Source organism: Patagioenas fasciata, chromosome 2 (genome assembly GCF_037038585.1).
Source record: "Patagioenas fasciata isolate bPatFas1 chromosome 2, bPatFas1.hap1, whole genome shotgun sequence".
Lineage (NCBI taxonomy): Eukaryota > Metazoa > Chordata > Aves > Columbiformes > Columbidae > Patagioenas > Patagioenas fasciata.
In genome coordinates this window covers 129,722,019-129,742,876 of record NC_092521.1, presented here as the reverse complement: position 1 = coordinate 129,742,876, position 20,858 = coordinate 129,722,019, and the positions used below count along the sequence as shown (strand labels likewise).

Below are 20,858 nucleotides of genomic sequence, written 5' to 3'. Positions count from 1 at the left end.
GTCTAATTTTTAAAATTTGCATTCTTAGTAATATTTATCTTGAAACAGGGGTTACTAAAAGTAATGCTACTACCCATGCTTCGATCAATGCAGATCAACTGGATTCAATCTGGAGATCTTCTGAGTCTCCTGAAATGCTTATATAGCTTCAAACTAATCACAGGTGGAACAAAGAAGTGGAATGAGTACTACATTCTAATTGAAAGAGTTAAGAAGAATGCTTAAAAGTATACAGCTTGGGAATTAAAATATGAATTTTAATTCTCACTTAATTCAGATACTAGTTATGACAGAAAATGAAAATACTAAAGCAGGTATAATTATAGAAAGAAATTAGTCTTCCAGAGAAATAAAACATCTTTAATTATCTGGAGACAATTTCATGACATAATTAAGGACACTGACATAGAGTACAGGCAGCTTTGCACCATAAAGGCTTTTGTCTATCTATACGAGCAATTACAATTTTCTGAAGTTTTATTTAATCAGGCAGTTATTCATTTGTTCAGTCCCATACAAAACACAGAAAGATACAATATTATGACCTAGTGTCCTGGTTTTGTTAAAAACAAGTTTCTCTTTTAGTGAATTTGCCTGTCAGCTAAAGCCTTCTTATTAAATGCACTCTCCTGAAAAGCCAGATACATGCTTTGGTAAACATAGCAATGGTATGCAAGGTCGCTGGACTGATAAGGATGGATGTACATCACACGAGAGGGGCAATGAGAAACAGATGACCAAAAACTGACCAAGTATTACAACCCATTCACGTGATACTTCATATAAAATTGGGAGATCACGAGGATCTCAACCCTTTTTCCTTATGGCCGACATTAGGAGAGGACCTTGCGAGTCACCCCTACGAACTGAGGCCTAGTGACAGACTGAATCCAGTTCCAGTTGGCTGCAGAGTCCAGTCCAAGACTTCGGGTGCCGGCCCTACATCTGCCGGAGCAGTTGCTGGGACTTTCAAGATTGGTTTTGTCTATTTTGTATTATTTCGTCTATTTTTATTAGTAGCATTAGTAAAACATTTTTAATTTTTTCAACTCTCTCCTCTTTGTCCTTCTTTCCCTCTCAATCGCCTGTCCTTAGTGGGAAGGGGGGAGAGGGAGGGGTTGAAGGGGGAAGAGGGAGGAGAGGGGGCTAACAATACATCTGCCACAGTTTTGTTGTTACCCCGCAATCAAATCTCGACACCTGGATAGGGCACACTTCAAGAATCACTTCTTGAGCTTTGAAAATGCACATTATTTTACTGAGGTCAAATGAATTAGTCTCGTGTTTAAATTTAAACACTATTAAATTTGCCACATAAAGGACTTCATCACAGAATACCTCAAATGTATAATACACAAGGGGAAGATTTGCAGTCTCCAGGGAGTCAAAACTTTGTTTTCTGGGAGGAGTCAGGAAGACAAATTAGATATTTGAAGCCAGAAAAAAAATACATATGCCCACACTTTTCTCTGACATAGAACAAAACATTGCCCAGAGGACTTACATTATTAATTCCTGAGTGAACCCCAACAGCTTTGGTCAAATGATTATGAGAATTCCACATTACATTTGGTATATGTTACAACCCTTCTCATTGTTAAAAAGATTTTGTCCTGATTGTGGAATGAAGCTAAGTATTTTCCACTTGCATTCTTTGGATATTGCCACGCCTCCCAACTACTAGGAATGTTTTGTTATCAGAATTTTCACGCAAACTTTTATAGTCTGTAATCAAAATACGGTTCACATTCTCTTTGATTAAGTAAATAATGAAGTTGAATGCATCTATCTCATTAGATCTTTCACTATTAAACCATTCTTAAATGATTTGACTAGATCTTCCCTAAGTTACCACTCAATTTGATTATATTCTTTGGAAAAAAAAAAAAAGATAATACAGTTAATAAAAAATTTACTCCTCCGTAATCCTCAAAAAAAGGCATGATCACAAAGCTTTCTGGAAACATCACTTTGTCAGTGGTTCATGTGTAGCTGATATTTTATCATGTATTACCAAGTCATCTTCACCTTTACATGTAGTCTCCCAGCTTTAAAAAAAATCCTTTATTGCTCTTTCCTGAGAACAATACATTTTGTTGTATGAAATGCATTTGATTCACTTAAATGAAGACCTACCTACTCTGCTGTTGTTCTCAAAGCAGACCCTTCTCATCTGAAAAACTACAGACTCACAAAAACTGACCACCTATCTGAGAACATTGAATCCAGAAGTTTCTGCTCCATTCCAAATTAGTTCACTAACTGACAAAATAAACAATTACATGGTAGTAATGGGCTTCTGAATCTTTTACAATAAAAACTTGACAGAGCATCTAGGACTACAATACCATCTTTTTAAAAAATCCCTAGGCTAGAACTGTGGAGCCTTCAGACTCATCCTACAAGATAGTGTCAATGCCATTCCTAACATAACAACAAAACAGATCACGAAGAATGAGTCACTAAGCAGATACAAACTAAAGTGCCTGATTCAGTTTTTAGAGCAATACTGATGAATAACTGAAAACAGATAACTGATAAACAGAAGATTATTTCCAAGATTTCTAGTTGTTACAACTATGGGCATGCAGCAACCAAACTGACTTTTCTCTGAGATACTATGAAAGACCCTATTTAATATTTCCACAGAGATTGCTTTTCAGACATTAGAACAATACCATTGTCAGTATTGGACTTTCACACTGATTCAATAGGCTGATACAGATGTTGTGACTGACAGCAGTTTTCTATCTGCAGGATTATTCAAGCACAAAATTGTTGTCAAGGCAATCCCAATCAAAAGCAGCTGGGTCCACAGAAAACACATGGTGTCCATATGACGAAGCTCTCACCATACATAGATGCCATCAAAGGAGGATTTTATTGCACATTCATGATCAATTGAGGCACACATAAATTACTGTAATTTTTATATCGCCATTTAGCTATACTCTGAAAGAAAGAAAAAGCCCTAGTTCTACATAAGAGATCAAAAGAGAAGCTATTGTCTTCCAAATTACCATCAAGCTCTAATGCAAAATTGGTACAACAGTCTGTGGAATGCTGATAACATTTTGTGCTGCAGTAAGCTACAGATTGTCTGAAGTATGGAAAAGTCAAAGCATAGGTGATTTAAAGTGAAAGATGTTGTAGTGCAATTAAATTTTACTGGTTTGGGCTGACTAAGAGAACTGACAGCTGTGAATCAGTGATCTCTAATTTCCAAGCAAATGGCAAGAGAATCAGAAAGTAAGAACATATTTCCAGACTACAGCTTATTTTAAAGATTTTTCATTCAAATAAAATTAAAAAGAAGACGCTGGATTTTAAGAACTGAGTGACTAGGGAGTGTGCCATGATGTCCTCTAGTTGGCTCTGCGCTAGTCACCAGGCAATTACTCCTCATTTATTATTTCACAGCTGCAGCTTTGGAATGCTCCACCCAAAATATCTCAAACAAGTTAATATGAAGAAAAATCCTTACAAATTCAAGCTTCAGTGTCTTTGTTCTGTTTTGATGTGTACTAAAACATTGACTTGTAAACAAAATCAGTTTATATCCAGGATCTCACAAGCCTAAACCCCAAATTAGTCTGTTAATTCTGCTCTGCCCTAAGCAATGCTGATTTATCTGAAGAAACCACTTGCCAAAGCAAAAGCACACTTTATGATATATTAAAGCATATCGAAACAAAACAACAACAAAGTTATATAAACAGACTGCACTGAATTATCTTCTTAGATGAAATATCTTTAATAATTCCATATGCAAAGGTATCCACAGCCTAAGCTGTACCATCGAATTGCACACCAGGATCACATAGTAAATTCTTTCTGCATCCAGCAGCAGATTTTGAATAGTATTAAATAGCATTTTTAATTTTAAATACAGTTGACATCTATATGATTATTAGAAATATTATAGAATTAAATAAGTTTCAACAGATTATAAAAACATCTGCTGTCTATAACAATGCTAATAAATAGACAGTGACACTTTTAGTTAAATATACTTGCATGCCATAAATACAGCAGTATGTCTTCCTCAGTTTTCCTTAAGAAAGGGAAAGTTAGGGTGGTTTTCCATTAAGAACAAAGGATTGAACATATATCTCAAAGAGTAAATGATAAAACAGCGTAGGTTTACCAAGCAACACCAGAAATAATCCAATAATTCTTAATATATGGAAGTTCTCATAAACTTTAAAGCCTAGCCATTACCAAAACTTACATTTATAATAATAAAAAAAAAAAAGCTCAAAAGCTGAAAGTAGGGGAGATAAAACGAAAGTGGAAATAAAAGGAAAGGAGAGATAAGAGGACACTCATTTTCATTTTCAATTGGGAGTTTCTTTTCATTACAGCTTCTGGCCAGGAACTATGCAAATATATCTACATAGAGAGCTAATGTACACAGGCCTTCGACTAAGTGATAAAAGCAAGCAAGCAAGGTGTGCTAATCCATAGTATTGGAGGAAATAACAGTTAATCACCCATTGTGAACAGAAAAGTGCAAATATTGCGAACAAACATGCACAAACATATTCACATAAATATATTCAAAGAATATTTCTTCATATTTTTAATGACACTGCTATAGTACTGGTCAACCATATGTTGTTCCTCTATAAGGATTCATATGACCAAGTTTTCATTTGAGCACTATTTGAAAATTTTTCCTACAATTTAGACCAGAAGTTTTGAATCTTAAATAAAGTAGCACATACTGATTACAGCAGAGTCCCTCACTAGAGACCTGAAAGAGACACAAAGTTCTAATAGGACATGTTCACTAGGACACCTATGGTTGTATGTCATATGAGAAAGACGAAGTTAATATTTTAACACTACATCATACATACTCTGTCAGTCTATTTTTATTAGGCAATCATTTTCTTTCTATGCCTAAAAAATTAGACGAGAAAAAGGTTCATTTTTTAAAAAAACAAACAAAAATATAAAGAAACTATCTTCCCATCAGTGGGAAATCTAAAAGCTATTCAAAAGCATATTAAAATTTCCACTTGACAGACAGAAATGGTGTCATTTGTTAGGTAATCATTCAGAATTAGCTAACACAACTCAGAGTTTGAACACTGAGCATCAAATTCTTACAAAGCAATTAATGATTCAGTTATAAAGAAACAAAACCTGTGGGAAAAAAAGTAGTAATACATTGAAGGAACGGGTGATTTGGTCACTGAGGTTGGAATTTCTCTCAGCTAACTTTAGATATCAGCATAGCAGTTTATACCTGACCTAGCCACCACAGGCGTTTTTTATATTTTTTCCCAGGTCTTCATCATTCATCAGATTTATAGACGTTTACTTAAGATGACTTGTGCGCTAGACTTCATTGACATGATTTCCTCTCACACTAAGGAGAAGCCAGTGCAATTAGTGTCAATAGGCATATCTATAGTTGGTCCCAGAAATTCCACCTAGGCTATCAATGTGTATTATGTTTAATAACCTCTGCTCTCCTCTCCTTCATATATTCAATAAAATCAAAAGTATAGATGAACAGTCTAAGCAGTTCAGTAGATTTCATTCTGTTATAACACTCCTTGCATTTGAAGCTGAGTTCTCCACGTCAGTAACAGCTGAGGACATCCTGCATACTGTCTAACAACATCATCGCCACTCCCCATTTCTCTACAGACTAACTTCCCCTCCAGTGTAAGCTGATGTTGAGGCAACAGATCTGCATCAGCTTTTACACCCAGTATCTGTAGACTGTTGAGTCATCCCACAGAAGTACAGTCAACGGTTGCAAGGGTGATAAAATGCACTATGGAATTATTAGAAAAGGTCCAATACATGAAGACAACACAGTATGTAACAGGGCATGAAGTACACTTGAAAAGAATAAAACAGTTCTGAAAACAAAAACTCTGAATTTGCTACGTATTGCAACAGAAAGACATACAGAAACAATTTAAAATGCAAGAGAAAGAGCTTTGCACTTCAATCAGGTCCCATCAAGGACCTTTTAAAAAAAAATTAATTGCATGTAAAATACATTTTATAACAGTAATGCATGCTACATAAATTCAACATGACTTGTCTGATGGGAAACTAGTGCAAACGTATTAAAGTCATGTATTAGCAGAGTTTAGAGATATGGATAAGTCTAACTCATTTCCATTTTAATTATTTCAGCTTATTCTTATTGTTTTCTTATAGTTTCTTCAATCTCATTTTTACAAAAAAACACAAAGCATAGTAGAAAAAATGCTGGGTGAACTGCCAGGGTCAAAAGTTTGTGGTCACCTGCACCATATGGAGGCCAGTTACTAGTAGGGTGCTCCAATAACTTCTATCAGTGCTAATACTGTTCAAAGTCTTCATTAATGACCCAGATAACAGGACAGTATGGACTCTCAGCAAGTTTGTTGATGACACACAACTGGGAGGAGTGCCTGGTACACCAGACAGGTATGTTGCCATTCAGAGGGACCTGGACAGGCTGGAGAAATTGGACAACAGGAGTCCTTTGGAATTCAATGAGTCTCACAAATGGGAAACAATAACTCTCTACACCAGTTAACAGCTTTGTAGAGAAGGACCTAGGATCCTGCTGGACACCACTTTAAACATAAGCCAGAAGTGTGTATAAACAACTGATGGGGTCAGGGAGAAAAAAGAGCCAGACACTGCTTACAGTGGTGCCTAGTGACAGGACAAGACACAACAGGCATAAACTGAAATAAAAAAGATTGGACTTAAATACATGAAAAAATTTCTCTACTCTGAATGCAGTCAAACAGTAGAATGGGTTGTCCAGTAAGAGGTTGAAAACGAAAAGAGATGCTGAGCATCCTGCCCTAGCTGACTCTGCTCTGCCCTGTAGGACTGACCTTGTCAATCTCCAGATGTCCCTTTTGAGCTACCTTCACAGAACTTCAAAAATTCTGTGATCCTGCGGCATTTGTGGCTGCCAAATTCTAACATATCTTCCCATACTTCTCTATTTTGTGCCATATCCCTTTATCCCCCCTTTAAGATTAACCCTGACGTACCACATCATTTCCGATATCTTTCTTCTTCCTGTCTTTCTTTTTTATGCCCAAGTCCTTGCCAGACTGACTGCTGTCTCCTAATTTACCTGCTCTCCATTTCAGAATTATCACAGCTGGCCTGAAATAGTTATTTCATGAGTGAAATTCATCTGCTGATCAGAAAAATCTTATCACTTCTTAGATCAAAAGAAAAAAAAGACTGAAAAGGGGTAGCACAGCTACAATTTTCCCACAGAGAATAATTTTCATACGTGACAGTGAAAGAAAAAGAAGATAACTTAAGCTTTCTCCCATGCTGTTCCCCACACATAATTTCAATATCTGAAAAAATAAACCAAAAACAACAAACAAAACCCAAACAAAACAAACAAAACCCCAAAACAAAGTCAAAACAAAACAAAAAAAACCCACTTCTTCCTTTTCCTTCTAATCCAACCTACAGTGTTTTGATTTCTTGTGATGGCTTTTTCACTTGAACATGTTTATGCTGCTGCTCTTTTAAAACTACCACCTATTACATGAACAGTGTCAACCTCCCTAAGCTGTCTTGTGTAAACTGCAAGTTCTTCAGGACAGGCGCCAGTATTTTGTTCTCTGACAGCACGGGGGTCTCTTCACTGTTCAGACTGTACTAATGATAGATGTGCCTTGGCCCAGTGTCGTTTGTCCGTTTTTAAAGACTTTGCCATAGTGACGGCTCCCAATTCCTTGTCTTCCCCGCTTAGAAAGCCCTATTCCTTCTTCTCTGTTGATAAAAAAATGATTTAACTCATGCTGAGTTCTCTGGTGAATAAACAGATAAATAAAAATAGCCCAAATTGTCAAGACCTAATTAGTGATAATGTGGTCATGGAGAGTACTTTTTAACTTCAAATAGCTTTGGAAAAGATCAATATTTAGACATATGCAACAATTATAGCGATCTGATTTTACATGGATATAATCTTGGACACTGACTCTAGATTAAAAAACCCCAAATCTAAGTGCACAATAATGACTTTACTGGACAGGACATATAGTTAGGATGACACAACACAGTCTATCTAAATATATTCTGAAAGGTGTTCCTAAGTATCTGCCCTTACAGCCAAAGCGACGCATTTTTATGAGGAAAACATACCCTGGCAGAAAGGAGGTGTAATTTGTAAAGCTATCAAGGATGTTTAGCAACTTTATTTCAGGGAATATATATGCATGTATTTTTATATATGGTGAAAATATGAATTTTTATACTCACCCCTTGAATTGGAAAATCATTAAATACTGAAATTTGACTTTTTTACTATCATAAAGTGGGCTTGGTTTTGGAATGGTCATGTTTTCTGTTTTTCTGTCCTGAGTGACAACTGGTATCACATAATAAATGGTAAATAGAGATGAAAGAAGGATGTTAAAAGTTCCCACATGTTGAGAATGGCATTGTCCATCATGTGACTGCCAGCATAATTCTTCATGATATTTCATTCCCTCAAATATTTGTCAAGTTCAAGCCTTCTAATAAATCTAAAAGTTTGTATAAAGGGGTTAAAAAAAAATAGCACCTTTCACAGAATGAGCAAAATTACCCTATTTTATATTTTCTCCTTAACACATAGCTTAACCATCAGGAATCATTTATGAAAGTTTTTAAGGAGTCCTCTTACATTGTAGGTTGCAGTCTCCATTATTTATTGCAATAACACATGCTGGCACCACGACTAACAAAATAGTTCCAGAATAAGCAACGTAACAAATTGCTGCTTTAGCTCCTGAATCAGTTTGTATACTGTGTGGTCTTTTTCATAATCTTTGTTGCATAGCACTGCAGATTTCCTGATGGCATTTTGCTTACTGGAGCTGCTAAGGGTACATGGAACCACTGAACTGAAGTCCTGACCAATGTGCTGTGACTGACATGTAATTCACCATTTAACCACTGCTGTACATGATATATTGGAGGTGATATAAACACGACCTTATCCTCAGCGTATTTGGGATGAAGTATTAATCCTCATCAGAGAGCTTTAAAATACTGCGAAAAAAGCTTTTGTTCTGAATTATCACAAGCACACTTAGTAACAGAACTGATTTAGATTTAGGAAAGACTAATGAATGAATTATATTTATGAATACAACTACTCCCTCAGAACTGCATGTTACTATCCAAATATTTCACTTTTACACCGATCACATACAAATGTGAAGACTCATATAGTGCAGTAAATTCTGATGTTATTCTGGCTTCCAGAAATTTCAATCAAGCAAATACAAGATAAAGAATAACAGGAAGAGAAAAAAATTCTGATTTATGAAACTTTTAACTTGTCATGTTTGGCAGAAAATTTTGTCCTTTTGGCTACCCAAAACTGTCTCTTTTTTTTTTTTTTTCCTTCCCTACTGCTTTACATACCTCCTTCATTCTACAAAGGATAATTCACATCAAGGATGCTGTTCTACTGCCAGTCATATCAACGCTAACCTGTAAGCACTATACTTGCATTTGGACAGAACTGGCTGCCTATCCTTTAATGCAATTGGTTAAATAGGGCTTTCACCAGTAGTTGAATATGGCTCTCAGTATTTTGTAAAATCGTCAGATTTTGGACTGTTTGTCAATTTACATCAATATGTTTATTTTAGAATGCTGTGAAGGTCAGTACTTCTAGCATAGAATACATATAAGTATATATGTACACACGTTCTATGGAATCAAGCCAAGAAGTCACAAACGATGTGTAAAGCTGAGGAAACTCCTGAGTAGGCCACTGCTTGTGTGCACAACTAGATTTCTGATGTTTTCTTACTTATGCCAATACAAAAACCGATTTGTACTACTGACCTTGGATACAAGACAGTTCATATATCTTGTCAGGGATCTAATTCAAAGCCTGATGGAAAGACTCAGACTGGATTTAAGGCACCTTGGAAAATCCTTCAAACTTACACATTTTAAAGCTTAAAAAGATCTCTTTTTTCTTCAGTTATTTTTTCCAATCACTAGATAATATTCTGCAAACAATAAATCACTCCATACAACATCTCCCCTTCTGTTCTGAATATGTCAACAGGTAACACAAAGAAAATCTTTTAAACGTATTCGTATATTTAGAAACATATATATCTTCATAAATAACTTCTGACATGGTTCCTATTCTCCCATGCTTCATTTCTTTCATCATAGAAAGAAAAGTAGCCAGAAGGTTCAGAAAGCTCGCTCTTTATTTCTCTCTCTCTCTCTCTTGCCTTTTTTTTTTTTAATAAGAAACATGAAAATAACGTAACAATTGTTTTTTAAAGCAACTCTATTGTAATTAGGATATAAATCTCCCTAAAAATACGTATGCAAGGTACCTTTGTGTTATATTATAATTGGTTAGTGCATATCCATTTACAATGCTAAACTTACTGCATCAGAATTGGTTCCAAATGAGCAGTTCTCAGCATCAGCAGAAAGATCTCTTGTTTCACAGCTTTGGCTTTTTGCTGTGGCTGTTTTTGGCTTATTTGGGGAAAGGAGGTTGATTATCACTAAATATGCAAACTGTATCCCTTCATACGCAAGAACAGTCGTACTCTGCAAGATACTACACTACCCTTCAGCAAGCTTACAACCTTCCTTTGAAATTTCCAGTGCAATATCCACATATTTTAAATGCAAGATCAATCAAACCCTGTTGACTTTACCAAATACTCGCATACATTTTATTTGCAAAGGAGTACCTTTTACCCACACAATAATTTAAAGGATATGATTTCAGTCTGAAGACTCATTTAAGCAGAATAATTGGCATCAATAGCACTTACCTGATTGTGTGGAATTGAGGTTATGCAGCTATTTTCCAGTTCAAAACCATGCAATAGCCATTTTAAAAAAATAATGTAATGTTTGAAATTTATGAAAATTAGGTTTTCACTAACAATGCTTTTGTAAGAGGCTTCTAGGCACAAGTAGCTCAATTTGCTACATTGTAGTTAAAAGAAATATGCCATATGTTGTTATTTATAGATGCTGCATATAGACTAGGAGCTTTAGATCAGCTGACATGTAATAGTTTAGCTACTATAAAAATTAGTCAAATCATGAGTATTGCATTCTGTCCCAAAAGAACATCAAGCCTCTTTTCACTAAGAGAAATTGGTTGCATGACTGTCATACTCTCACCAGCCTATTGAAAGGGCTAAAAGAAATCACTATCACACAGAAAGATGGATCGAGCATGAATCAATGAGGCAAGCACATAACCAAACAGACATGGAATTCAACAAGAAAAAACAAAACAAACCAAAACAAGCAAAACCAACAAATATTGTCGCTTAACCTGTTTTGTCAGAGCTGGTATTGATGGTATTGGTAGTGATGGAGGTGAAGGTAGTCTTTGCGCTGTCCTTGGTAGTAACAGATTTCTGCTTATTTTTCATGGCTTCCAGTGCTTTGAGCTTCTTGGCATGTTTAGTGCCTTTGTAGTGGGCCGCAGCCTGGCTCTACAAAGGAGAACAAAATGAACCATGCAATCAGGCTCATTTCTAAACTGGCATTCTCTGTATTAGTACAAATACAGACTACCTTTCAATAATGGGTACCATTCACATTATCCAAGTAGTGACTAGACAGTAAATTATATTTAGAATGATGCTTGGGAAAACAATGGAAAAAATACTCAAACAACCCCAATTCTATAAATACAGTATACTACTGTATAACAGGGTATTACCTTCAGACCAAAATAAGGTTGTTTTAGTCTAACATGCTACTATTAGTTTTTCTAACAAGACTTTTTTTTTTTTCTTTCACATGAAAAAAAAGTATCTCAGGCATTGGGGAGGAAGGCACTCTCCTCTTAGTAGGTTTGCACTTCTCCAGTTTCTATTTCCAACTAGAGATTTTGTCAAAGCTTCTTTCAAAGAACAGATTATTTTTGACAGTGACATCAGAAACTTCTCAGCAAAGACTGACAGTAAAAAAACACACCAAAAAAACCCCAAATCAAAGCCAAAGCCCAAACAAAAGAAAATAAAACATAAAACATTCTCTTTTAAAGATCGTCACCAAAGATTTAACTGAATGCGTGGCAGACATGCAATTAGCTGGCTTTCTTAAAAAAAAAAAAAAAAAAAAAAGGATTACTTTTGTCCACCTGCTACAAAAGGTAGCATTTGAAATTCAAAGCCAGAAGTATCCTTTGAAAGGAGAAAGCTGACATAAATCCCGTCACAGTCCCAAATATATTTTGGCTACTTGATATGATTAAGCTAACATAGATTTGTATGTCCATTGCTATTAAGATTTGTGTATTACTCTGAAAGTATCTTTATTATCTTGAGCTAATACCAACTTTTCTTCATTTAATTTATGTTGCAAATATGTGTTAAGAATTGTATTTGAAGTGTAAGATTAAACCTCATACAAAGCCACTGGAATGAGTATGAATATTCAGAGTTTCTTGCTTCTCTAATCATCTAAACTCTCGTAAATAAGATAGTCTTCCAGTTAATAATGTAACAACCTGGAGAATTCCTTATATTTTTATTGCTGAACTTCAAAGTTTATTGAAAGCAACTTCTTTCTTGCTTGAAAGACAAATAATTAAGGCTCTAGAAAAATAGTGAAAATCTAGCTACTACAGAATTGAACAAGTGACAAGCAACTATGCTGGATCAGCCCAAGGACCCACAAAGGTCATTATTTTGTTTCTGGAATGAAACAACAGCAGATCCTTAGAATAAAAAAAGAAAGGTAAATGCTTTCTATTGTGGTATCAGAAGAAGAAAAAAACACTTATGCAATCTAGTGGCTATAAACTCAAAGGATCAAGGGGATAAAATGACACAGTCACTCAACTTGCTGAGCCACTCATACAGGTAGAAGAGTCCTGCATTATCTAGCATTTTTTCAGTCATTAGACCATTATTTAATGTGCTGAATTTTGGGGAGAGTGGAAGTTCTAGTTGATATCACAGTAAGAGTGTATCTTAATTCATCTCAAGATGACTTTCAGTTTTCATGAAAAGTCATGATTCCTCCCAGATGCCTGAGATTTGAGAAGCTCAATGTGAGTAGGTAAGAAATGAGAGACCTTGTCTAAACCAATAAACACATATATGTCTATGTGCATACATGCATAGATACACACACATGCATACGCTTTTGTTGTATTTTGAGATGCATCATTCAGTTTAGTTCAAAAGCCAGTTTCTTTATACCTAAAATAATGTAAATGTTGTATTAGGTACCCTTATTGAAAGAACACTGGACAGTGAATTTATTAATTAGAAACAACTCGAACAGAAACCGCACAATCATGCACTTTTTAGAGTTCCCAACACATAACATTGAGACATACTGTAAGCCAAATACAAACAGTCAAGAGATGTTAATTATTGTTCAGCTGAAAGACCAGCATCAAGTTACGATGATGCATTAAAACCGACATTATACAGCACATCCTCATGTTGCTATCATGTCAATTATTTTTACAGTTTCTAGTTAAATTTAATTATCAGTCAGCTCCAGAGTCTGACTGCACTTGTTTTCCTTAACTAATAGTGTCATTCTTCAAATATCAGGAAGGTAGTCAGAACATGGTCCTTAATACTAAATCACAAATGTTGAAATTAGTTTGATACACAGCTCAATTTTCTTCACAGAATCGTTGACAGAGCACCTCCGGTTTATGTCTCCTGCATCCAGAGTTCTCTTCCCTCCAAATTCTTGCAGCTACAGCTCCATAAACCTCAACTCAAGTACAATTTTGGATGCATAGAGATTATACAATGAGACCCTGTGCAGAAATTAGTGAATTAAATTACTCCAAAGTAGAAATTCATTGCCCAAATTTACAAGTACGATGGCTGCTATGCAAAGTTGTCCATTACTAACTTCCCATGGAACACTGCCAGTTTACCCAGCCTCTATATAAAGATCTTTATGCCTTTTTTAATTTCAAACTTTAAAATTCCATCCTCTGTGGGGATATGAAGCCACCTGAGCTTGTTTCAGCATAACTGTTGCTGGCACATTAATAACAGTTCCATGTAAGAACAGATCGATTGGTCCTAAGCATTTAATGGCTCCAAATTAGCCTATGCGGAACTTTACAAGTAGAAGAGGTCTACTTCTGGAACACTTCAGAGTTCAACAGCTACAAAATCCAAGAAGACAACATACACATGTTTTTATATTACCTTACCAAGTTGTGCTCAAACTTGTGCTCAGAGAATGAGCAGAGGTTACAGGTGAAATCCTACATCTACAGAAGCCCATGAGAATCAAGGGAGGATTTCCCTTTCCATGTTTTGTAAACGGGTATTGACATTCATAATTGCTGATCTTGATGGAAGCCAGTCCCCTTTGAGAAACAACTGCTTGATCTATAATCAGATATTCTCTCAAATGAAAGAGATTCAGGGCAATCCTAAAGGAAAAATTCCCTATTACTAGGGAACAACTCTTAATCATAGTCAATCAGCTATCCTAAGAATGCTTTAATACTAAATTCTGTTTCTTTTTATGATTACAAAAGAACACATTAGAAGAATACCTTAAGAAACCTTTCTTTTATCACGGTTTCCAAGTTTACTTCTCACACCACAGTTTCTATGCTTGATACACAGAATTAAGCCTAGCACTGTGAAGGCAAATCACTGTCAGCTAACATGTGACCCAGTCAGTGAGGAAAGGTAAGAAACATGTCAAATATTGCTGGTGCAACATTACAGTGAACTTTAAGAAACTATATCCATTCTTGAAAAACATGGCTAACAACAAAGTAAAAGGTAGATTATTTCTGTGCATCTGAAGTTGAAAACTCAAGGATCCTCAACTGAATTTTGAGGGCTCTGATACTGTAAATTATATGTAGAGAAACCCTGGTCTATGAGAATTACTTCAAGGAAATGGCAAGGTTTCTAAATAGTAAATAACTTTTCAAAGTTATTTGGAATGAAGTCCTGCCTATTTGATCAGCACAAGTCAGTTTAAGCACCTCTTATGCAAAACAGTTTCCTCTGCTTCCATGTATCTAATAATAATTGTACCACAACAATAATATTGTACCACAACTACCATAAGGACAACATATTACCAAGTGTCTCCTCCTTTTCTCAGAGGGTTTTCAACTTAACAGCACTGCATCTTCCATCCTTTTCTTATCCCTCCTAGTCCACCTCATACTAGCAACCTTGTTTTCCTGCCTCAGTCATTTTTTCTAGGTAATGCCTTCATAATAAAAGCCAGCTCAAATAAAAGAACTTTAAAAAAGTGTACTAAATATGTTTCGCTCATTCTTCCTCACAAAAATTCAATCCAACTATCCTCCTTTATGTATTTCTTGTTTGACAATACATTTTGAAAGATGTCCATTATGGAGAGTGCTCCATGCTGCCATCTGGCCAATTAGTAGCAAGGTTGCAGTCTGTCTGCACCCTCCTAAATCCCCAAACAAGGGCCGAGAGTGCTGAAAAGGCCTTTCTGTCTGTCTGAATTTTCAGTAGATCATGTCATGTCTCTGTTTTAACCAGCTCCTGGATGCCATTGTCACCTCTGTTGTTATTCCCAGTACAAGAACATCAATTTTGGCTAATACATCAGCAATTGATGTCAAGAGTCAGGATCCTCCAGAGTAAAAAGCTCTAAAAACAAACAAACTAAAAAAGAGTTTCCAGATTCAAACTAATACTGTCAGTGAGAAAACAGTAACAGACAACTACATAAGTCAAGAGGGCTTCTGTCCTTTGGTGAGGTGAGGAAAGTTGTTTATTAGATGACAATCCTACACATTGTCTTAATCGCTGAGTACAGAACATTTTCCGAAAGTTTAGCTGTCAATAGGTACTTGAAATATAATTTCACAGATGTTCTAAGTACACAAGAAAGTGATGGAAACCAAAAGACCTTTTTATTTTCAGAATAAGCATCCTATCTTTTTCTGATGACTCTAAAGTTGCCAGTCAAAGCTGTCTGACTACTCAGCTGGCCAGTCAGTAATAACATTACTGAGCAAGGTTGCAATATGCAGCTGAGACATCTGTACACTACCAGGTATGTGATGTTTACATAACCTGAAGTGATCTCTATGGAACTTCTTCACTAAGCAAGCTGGAGAAGTTTACAGAAAATTTAAGAAGCCTTGAGATGCTCAACAGCTGGTTCTGCTCAGGGCAGGGTATTTACTGTGAGCCACAGATAAAATAAGAATAAGATTGTACAGTCTTTTGCAATTAGATGTATTTAGTCTATTTAATATGTAAGTCTTTATTTGAGGCTATTTTAAAACTTCAAAAGCAATTTCTTACAAGACTTACTGTTTTGTTTGACAAGTGAATACACACAGGGAATTCAGGACTACTCACAAGTCCTGTGCTTACTTTCTAGGAAACAGAAGAACTCCATGGATTTCAGAAGAGCTTCACAGACTCCCGGTACATGAGAAAACCAAGCTGAGTATCTGAGCAAGCCTTTGCAGAATAGTATATGAAGTGAAGACTTAGAATGTAATTTTTAAAGGTGATGTCAACACAATGACATGTTTCATATTGAACAAGAAAAGTATCCTGATTCTGCCTGATACATACAAACTCAATCTGCAGTCAATTATAGTGCAGATAGATGTTGCCTGTCGTCATTTCTTCCTTCTGCTAAGCTTAGGTTTATCTTCTGAATTGTGTCATTTCAATTTTTTGTGCACTCTATCTCAGCACAACTCTGTAATACAGAGCCAGAGATCTAATTACATTACGGACTTAGATGTAACTCTGGTATAAAATGCCAAGGATGTGTGTAATATGAGTTCTTTCAGATATGCTCTGAGAGAAGGCTTTTGCCCCCTAAAGTACGACTGATCCATATGCCCTATTTCCTAGATCCAAATGTACAGTAACAGCGCAAGTACCAAAAAAGGACCTTTCTGTAGAAAAAAAAAAAAAAAAATTCTGTTATTATGGCAGAATAAATGTCCAAGCATGTTAATTTCCAGGTATTTAATTTTCTCCTTCATAAAGCAATTATTCAATACACTTATGAAGGTAGCCTGAGACTCAAGGATCAGAGCGAATAGATACTTTCTGAGCTCGCTAGCTCCTCTGGGTTAACAGTGCTGCTCCATCCCACTCCCCATGCTTGGGCTTCTTCCAGAGCCATTTATGTAATGGTGAGCGACTGCACCTGGCAAGAGCCTGCATCACATTGTGAGAGGTTGGCATCGACCCCATTCTTATGGTAAAATCATCCATCCTATAATAAAATCAAATATTTTCATTATGCAAAGGAAAAGCTATTTTATCCTGGTCAGATGCAAAAGGTCAAAATTTCCTACTTAAAATTGCTTGTCCCATAACACAGTATCTTTATGACCATGCATCTGCTTGTATTGTAGGCTGCCATTGACAGCGGTATTAAGTAACTGCCTCGATATAATACACTTCACACTGCATTCCACGTAGACACATACAGCATCAAAATATATGTGAAGGGAAGATAGTAATTGATCTGTTGCCATACCTGGCGTTTTTCTTTTAAGAACACCAGTACTTCATGTAGCACAACATAAATTCATCACATGTTGAAATTCAATAAACAGTCTATTTGTTTTGTTATCCTTTTTACTGTTAATGCAGGTCAGTTTTAAACTCACTCTGACAAGGTTATCAAGTTCTGGTCTCTGGAAGTTTTTACATACTGACTTCCATAGTAATAATGGTTACTTTTCGGGGAACTCTTCCAATGCAGAGATTTAACGTGCTCTTTTGAAAACTACTGTAACCAATGAAATTAACTTCAACATTTAATCTCACTTTTACTGTATTATTGGCAGCATCATTTATTTTCTCCATGGTAAATCTTATTGTAGTTAGAGTTTCAAGAAAATATTAAACTAGTTTGATTTTTTTCACTCAGATTAACCAAGTGATTAATCTTAGAATGAGACAGAAGGTTAATCTACACACATCACTACGTGCTACTCATATGATAAAATAAACCATGTATTTATTCAGCTTAATTAACACAACATAAATGCTTCCAGTTTTGAACTTGTAACTGTCATATTTTGAAATGAAAATGTGAACAAATGATATGTGCCATTATAATTTTGTAGAAATGTACCCCAGCTTCCTTCCACTAGCAGCAGACAAAAACACAATGAATAAAAGATACGTGAGAAATAACACCTTTTGAATAATATGTCAATAATGGTAATCCTAGAAGTGGAAGCTGACATACAATCTATCCATGAAACAACAACAACAAAAAAGTTCACCATGATACAATATGTTGTGATTTGCTTCATAACGAGTTTAATAATGTAAATGTAGTTCCATCTTCAGGTTATGCACGTTTGCCTAAAAACAGTGGATGTGTTGATTTTAAAGTAACTGCTTCAGAGACAGTTATTTTCTGAATAGTGTTGCAAAGTTCAGTCTTTTCTGATGTAATCTGAAAAATAACAGTGATGGATATGTAGCCAACACCTTTTTGAATCTGTTTGTCACAGTACATGCCATCTAATGAGATTCAAGAGTGTACACATACGCTTACCTACCCAGAGCCTCTGTTCATTTAGAAACTGTACGCTGACCATAAAAAACTCAATTTTCTCTACATTCAGCTTGTGAACTCGTAACTAAATAAAGTTGAGTGGGTGGGTTCAGCACAGCTCATTTTAGTATTTTCACCTGGCTTCTGCTGCCCAGGAAACCATTTTTGTCTGCTTACATTCACAATAGAAACCTTATTGAACTCTGAGTTTCCAATTTTTTTGACTGAATCAAAGCATCAGGGAAGAATAGTGGTAAGCTAGACAAAAAGATACTACAAAAAATATTAGAGAAAACAGGAAAAGCTTAAAAAGTGTATATTTAAATTCCCATCAATTCAGTACAATTTGAGCTTTATATTTGAAATTACAAACAAGTCAACCCAACTTGTATGTATAAAACCTCAAAAGAGAGTACATGGAGATATTTTCTCTGTGCTCTTAAGCAGAGTGATAATACTTTTTTTTTTTTTTTTTTGAATTAGAGTTTTTAATACTACAGCTATTAGAAGTTTTCCAAATTTCAAGTTTGCCTTCAGAAAAATGCTGATTTCATTTTCTGATTCTTTTACTCAAATATACATTTACATAAATTTTTCATTTTGGATTTTCAGTTTTGATTTCAATAGTTACTTTAATATAAACGTGTCCTGTGTTCTTTAGATCAGCTCCTACCCATAAGCAAAAATTGAGCACCCATCAATAAGAAACATAAAAGCTCAAATGTCCTGATTCCAGCCCTGTCCTATGTGGACATGGCTGTAGTTAGGTGCTTCTGAGGTTAAGTCTCCAGCCTTTTTGTAGGAGGTTCTAAGTATATGTAAAATATGCTCAGGAATTAATATTAACAGAAATACATGCCTAAGTGGTGATAAAAACTAGTGGCATACTATGGAAGCAAATTTGCATCAAAAACTAGTTTTATCTAAATGATTAGCCAAGAAGAAAACATATTGATAAAAACAATAAAAATATCCAGAAGGAACAGAGGTTTGTGAAGCATAGGAAAACTTGAACATATATCAGTCTACAACACAGTTACATTTATTCCTTTACATACTTTTGTTTCTTTTGTCGTGCTTTCAGTCATTCTTGGGTGACTGTGTAATGCATTCAAGGCCTCAGTAAAGTCCCCTAGATGCTGTATATACCTAGAAGGTTTGCTGGTACAGAAGTTCTACCAACTACTGCAGGGTCGTAGCCTTAGTACTTTGAACAACCTCTTTTAGATATACATAGTGCACACAGATCTACTTCCAATGCATCTTAGCTATAAAATTGTTTGTTCTTAAAGTAATACATATATGTGGATAGATTAAGTTATTCCAAAAGTTGTGTGGACTGAAAAATGGGGTTTATTTACTAACACAAGTAGGTTGTTGTAATACCTTCAACACAGAACAGGCAAAGATATCTTCCAGTACAAAACTGACAGGTCAGCATCTTTCACTTCTGTAAGCTATCCATTAGGTTCTATGTAAGAAACCATGGTCAAGCATTCAAAACAGCACACAAAACTTAATAATGTTCTGACAATACTTACTGTTTACACTGCAGTTATATTTTTTCTCCTTTCCTACAAACCTTCATTCCCTCTACCTTACATTACAATGAAATCTGAAAATCTGTTTTTTTTTTTTCTGTTGACCGAAACCAAATACTTACTGAGGCTACAATAAACCAGTTACAATTCTACAAACCTTACTGGATAACAGTACCCCATCTGAAATCAACAGGACATTTTATATGCTGAAGTGTTACAGGATCAGTGCCTAAGAGATGCTCTATATTTCAGGTTCAGTCACACTGGCTTTCACATTTCTCATCTTTAGTCAAGCACAGGCTATGAGGTTCGAAACTGCAACAGGTATATGAAATCGTATGGTGTGTAATATAAAAAAGGTCAAACTGGAAATGTATAAGAGCCCTTTCTGATTTTAAAACCTAAGACATCATTTAATGTTTTAGATTTGCTTGAGCAGAGATTATTGAAAGAGTGAAATTTCAAAACAGTACTGAAATCTAATGCTGAGACTCCAAACTCTTCAGAGCAGGCAAATCCCTTCATACCTATTCACAATATTTATTAACATATTTATAATTATTTATTGTTCTTTATTGGTTTTATGCTGTTCTTCCTCTTAGTTATTGCTCAGTGCTGATTCCTATCAATCTATAGTAACTGTAACTCAAATGAAAGGAAAAAAACCAACCAAACAAAAACCAACAAATTTCTCACATCTCAGAATTAAGAATAACAGAGATGTGATATACGTAAATTAGTACAATTAAGGCAGTAACATTTAACAGTTTTCCATCCATGTCCACC

At 35.4% G+C, this 20,858-nt stretch overlaps 1 protein-coding gene across 4 annotated transcripts in view; it reads right to left on the bottom strand.

The window, feature by feature from the left end:
* ZNF385D (zinc finger protein 385D) overlaps positions 1 to 20,858 on the bottom strand; it is a 422,321-nt gene that overhangs the window by 54,404 nt on the left and 347,059 nt on the right. For all 4 annotated transcript variants that reach the window (XM_065831194.2, XM_071804956.1, XM_071804957.1 and 1 more), the window contains one exon: positions 11,321 to 11,483. In XM_065831194.2, coding sequence (XP_065687266.1) covers positions 11,321 to 11,483 — 163 coding nt within the window. The remainder of the gene's footprint in view (positions 1 to 11,320; positions 11,484 to 20,858) is intronic.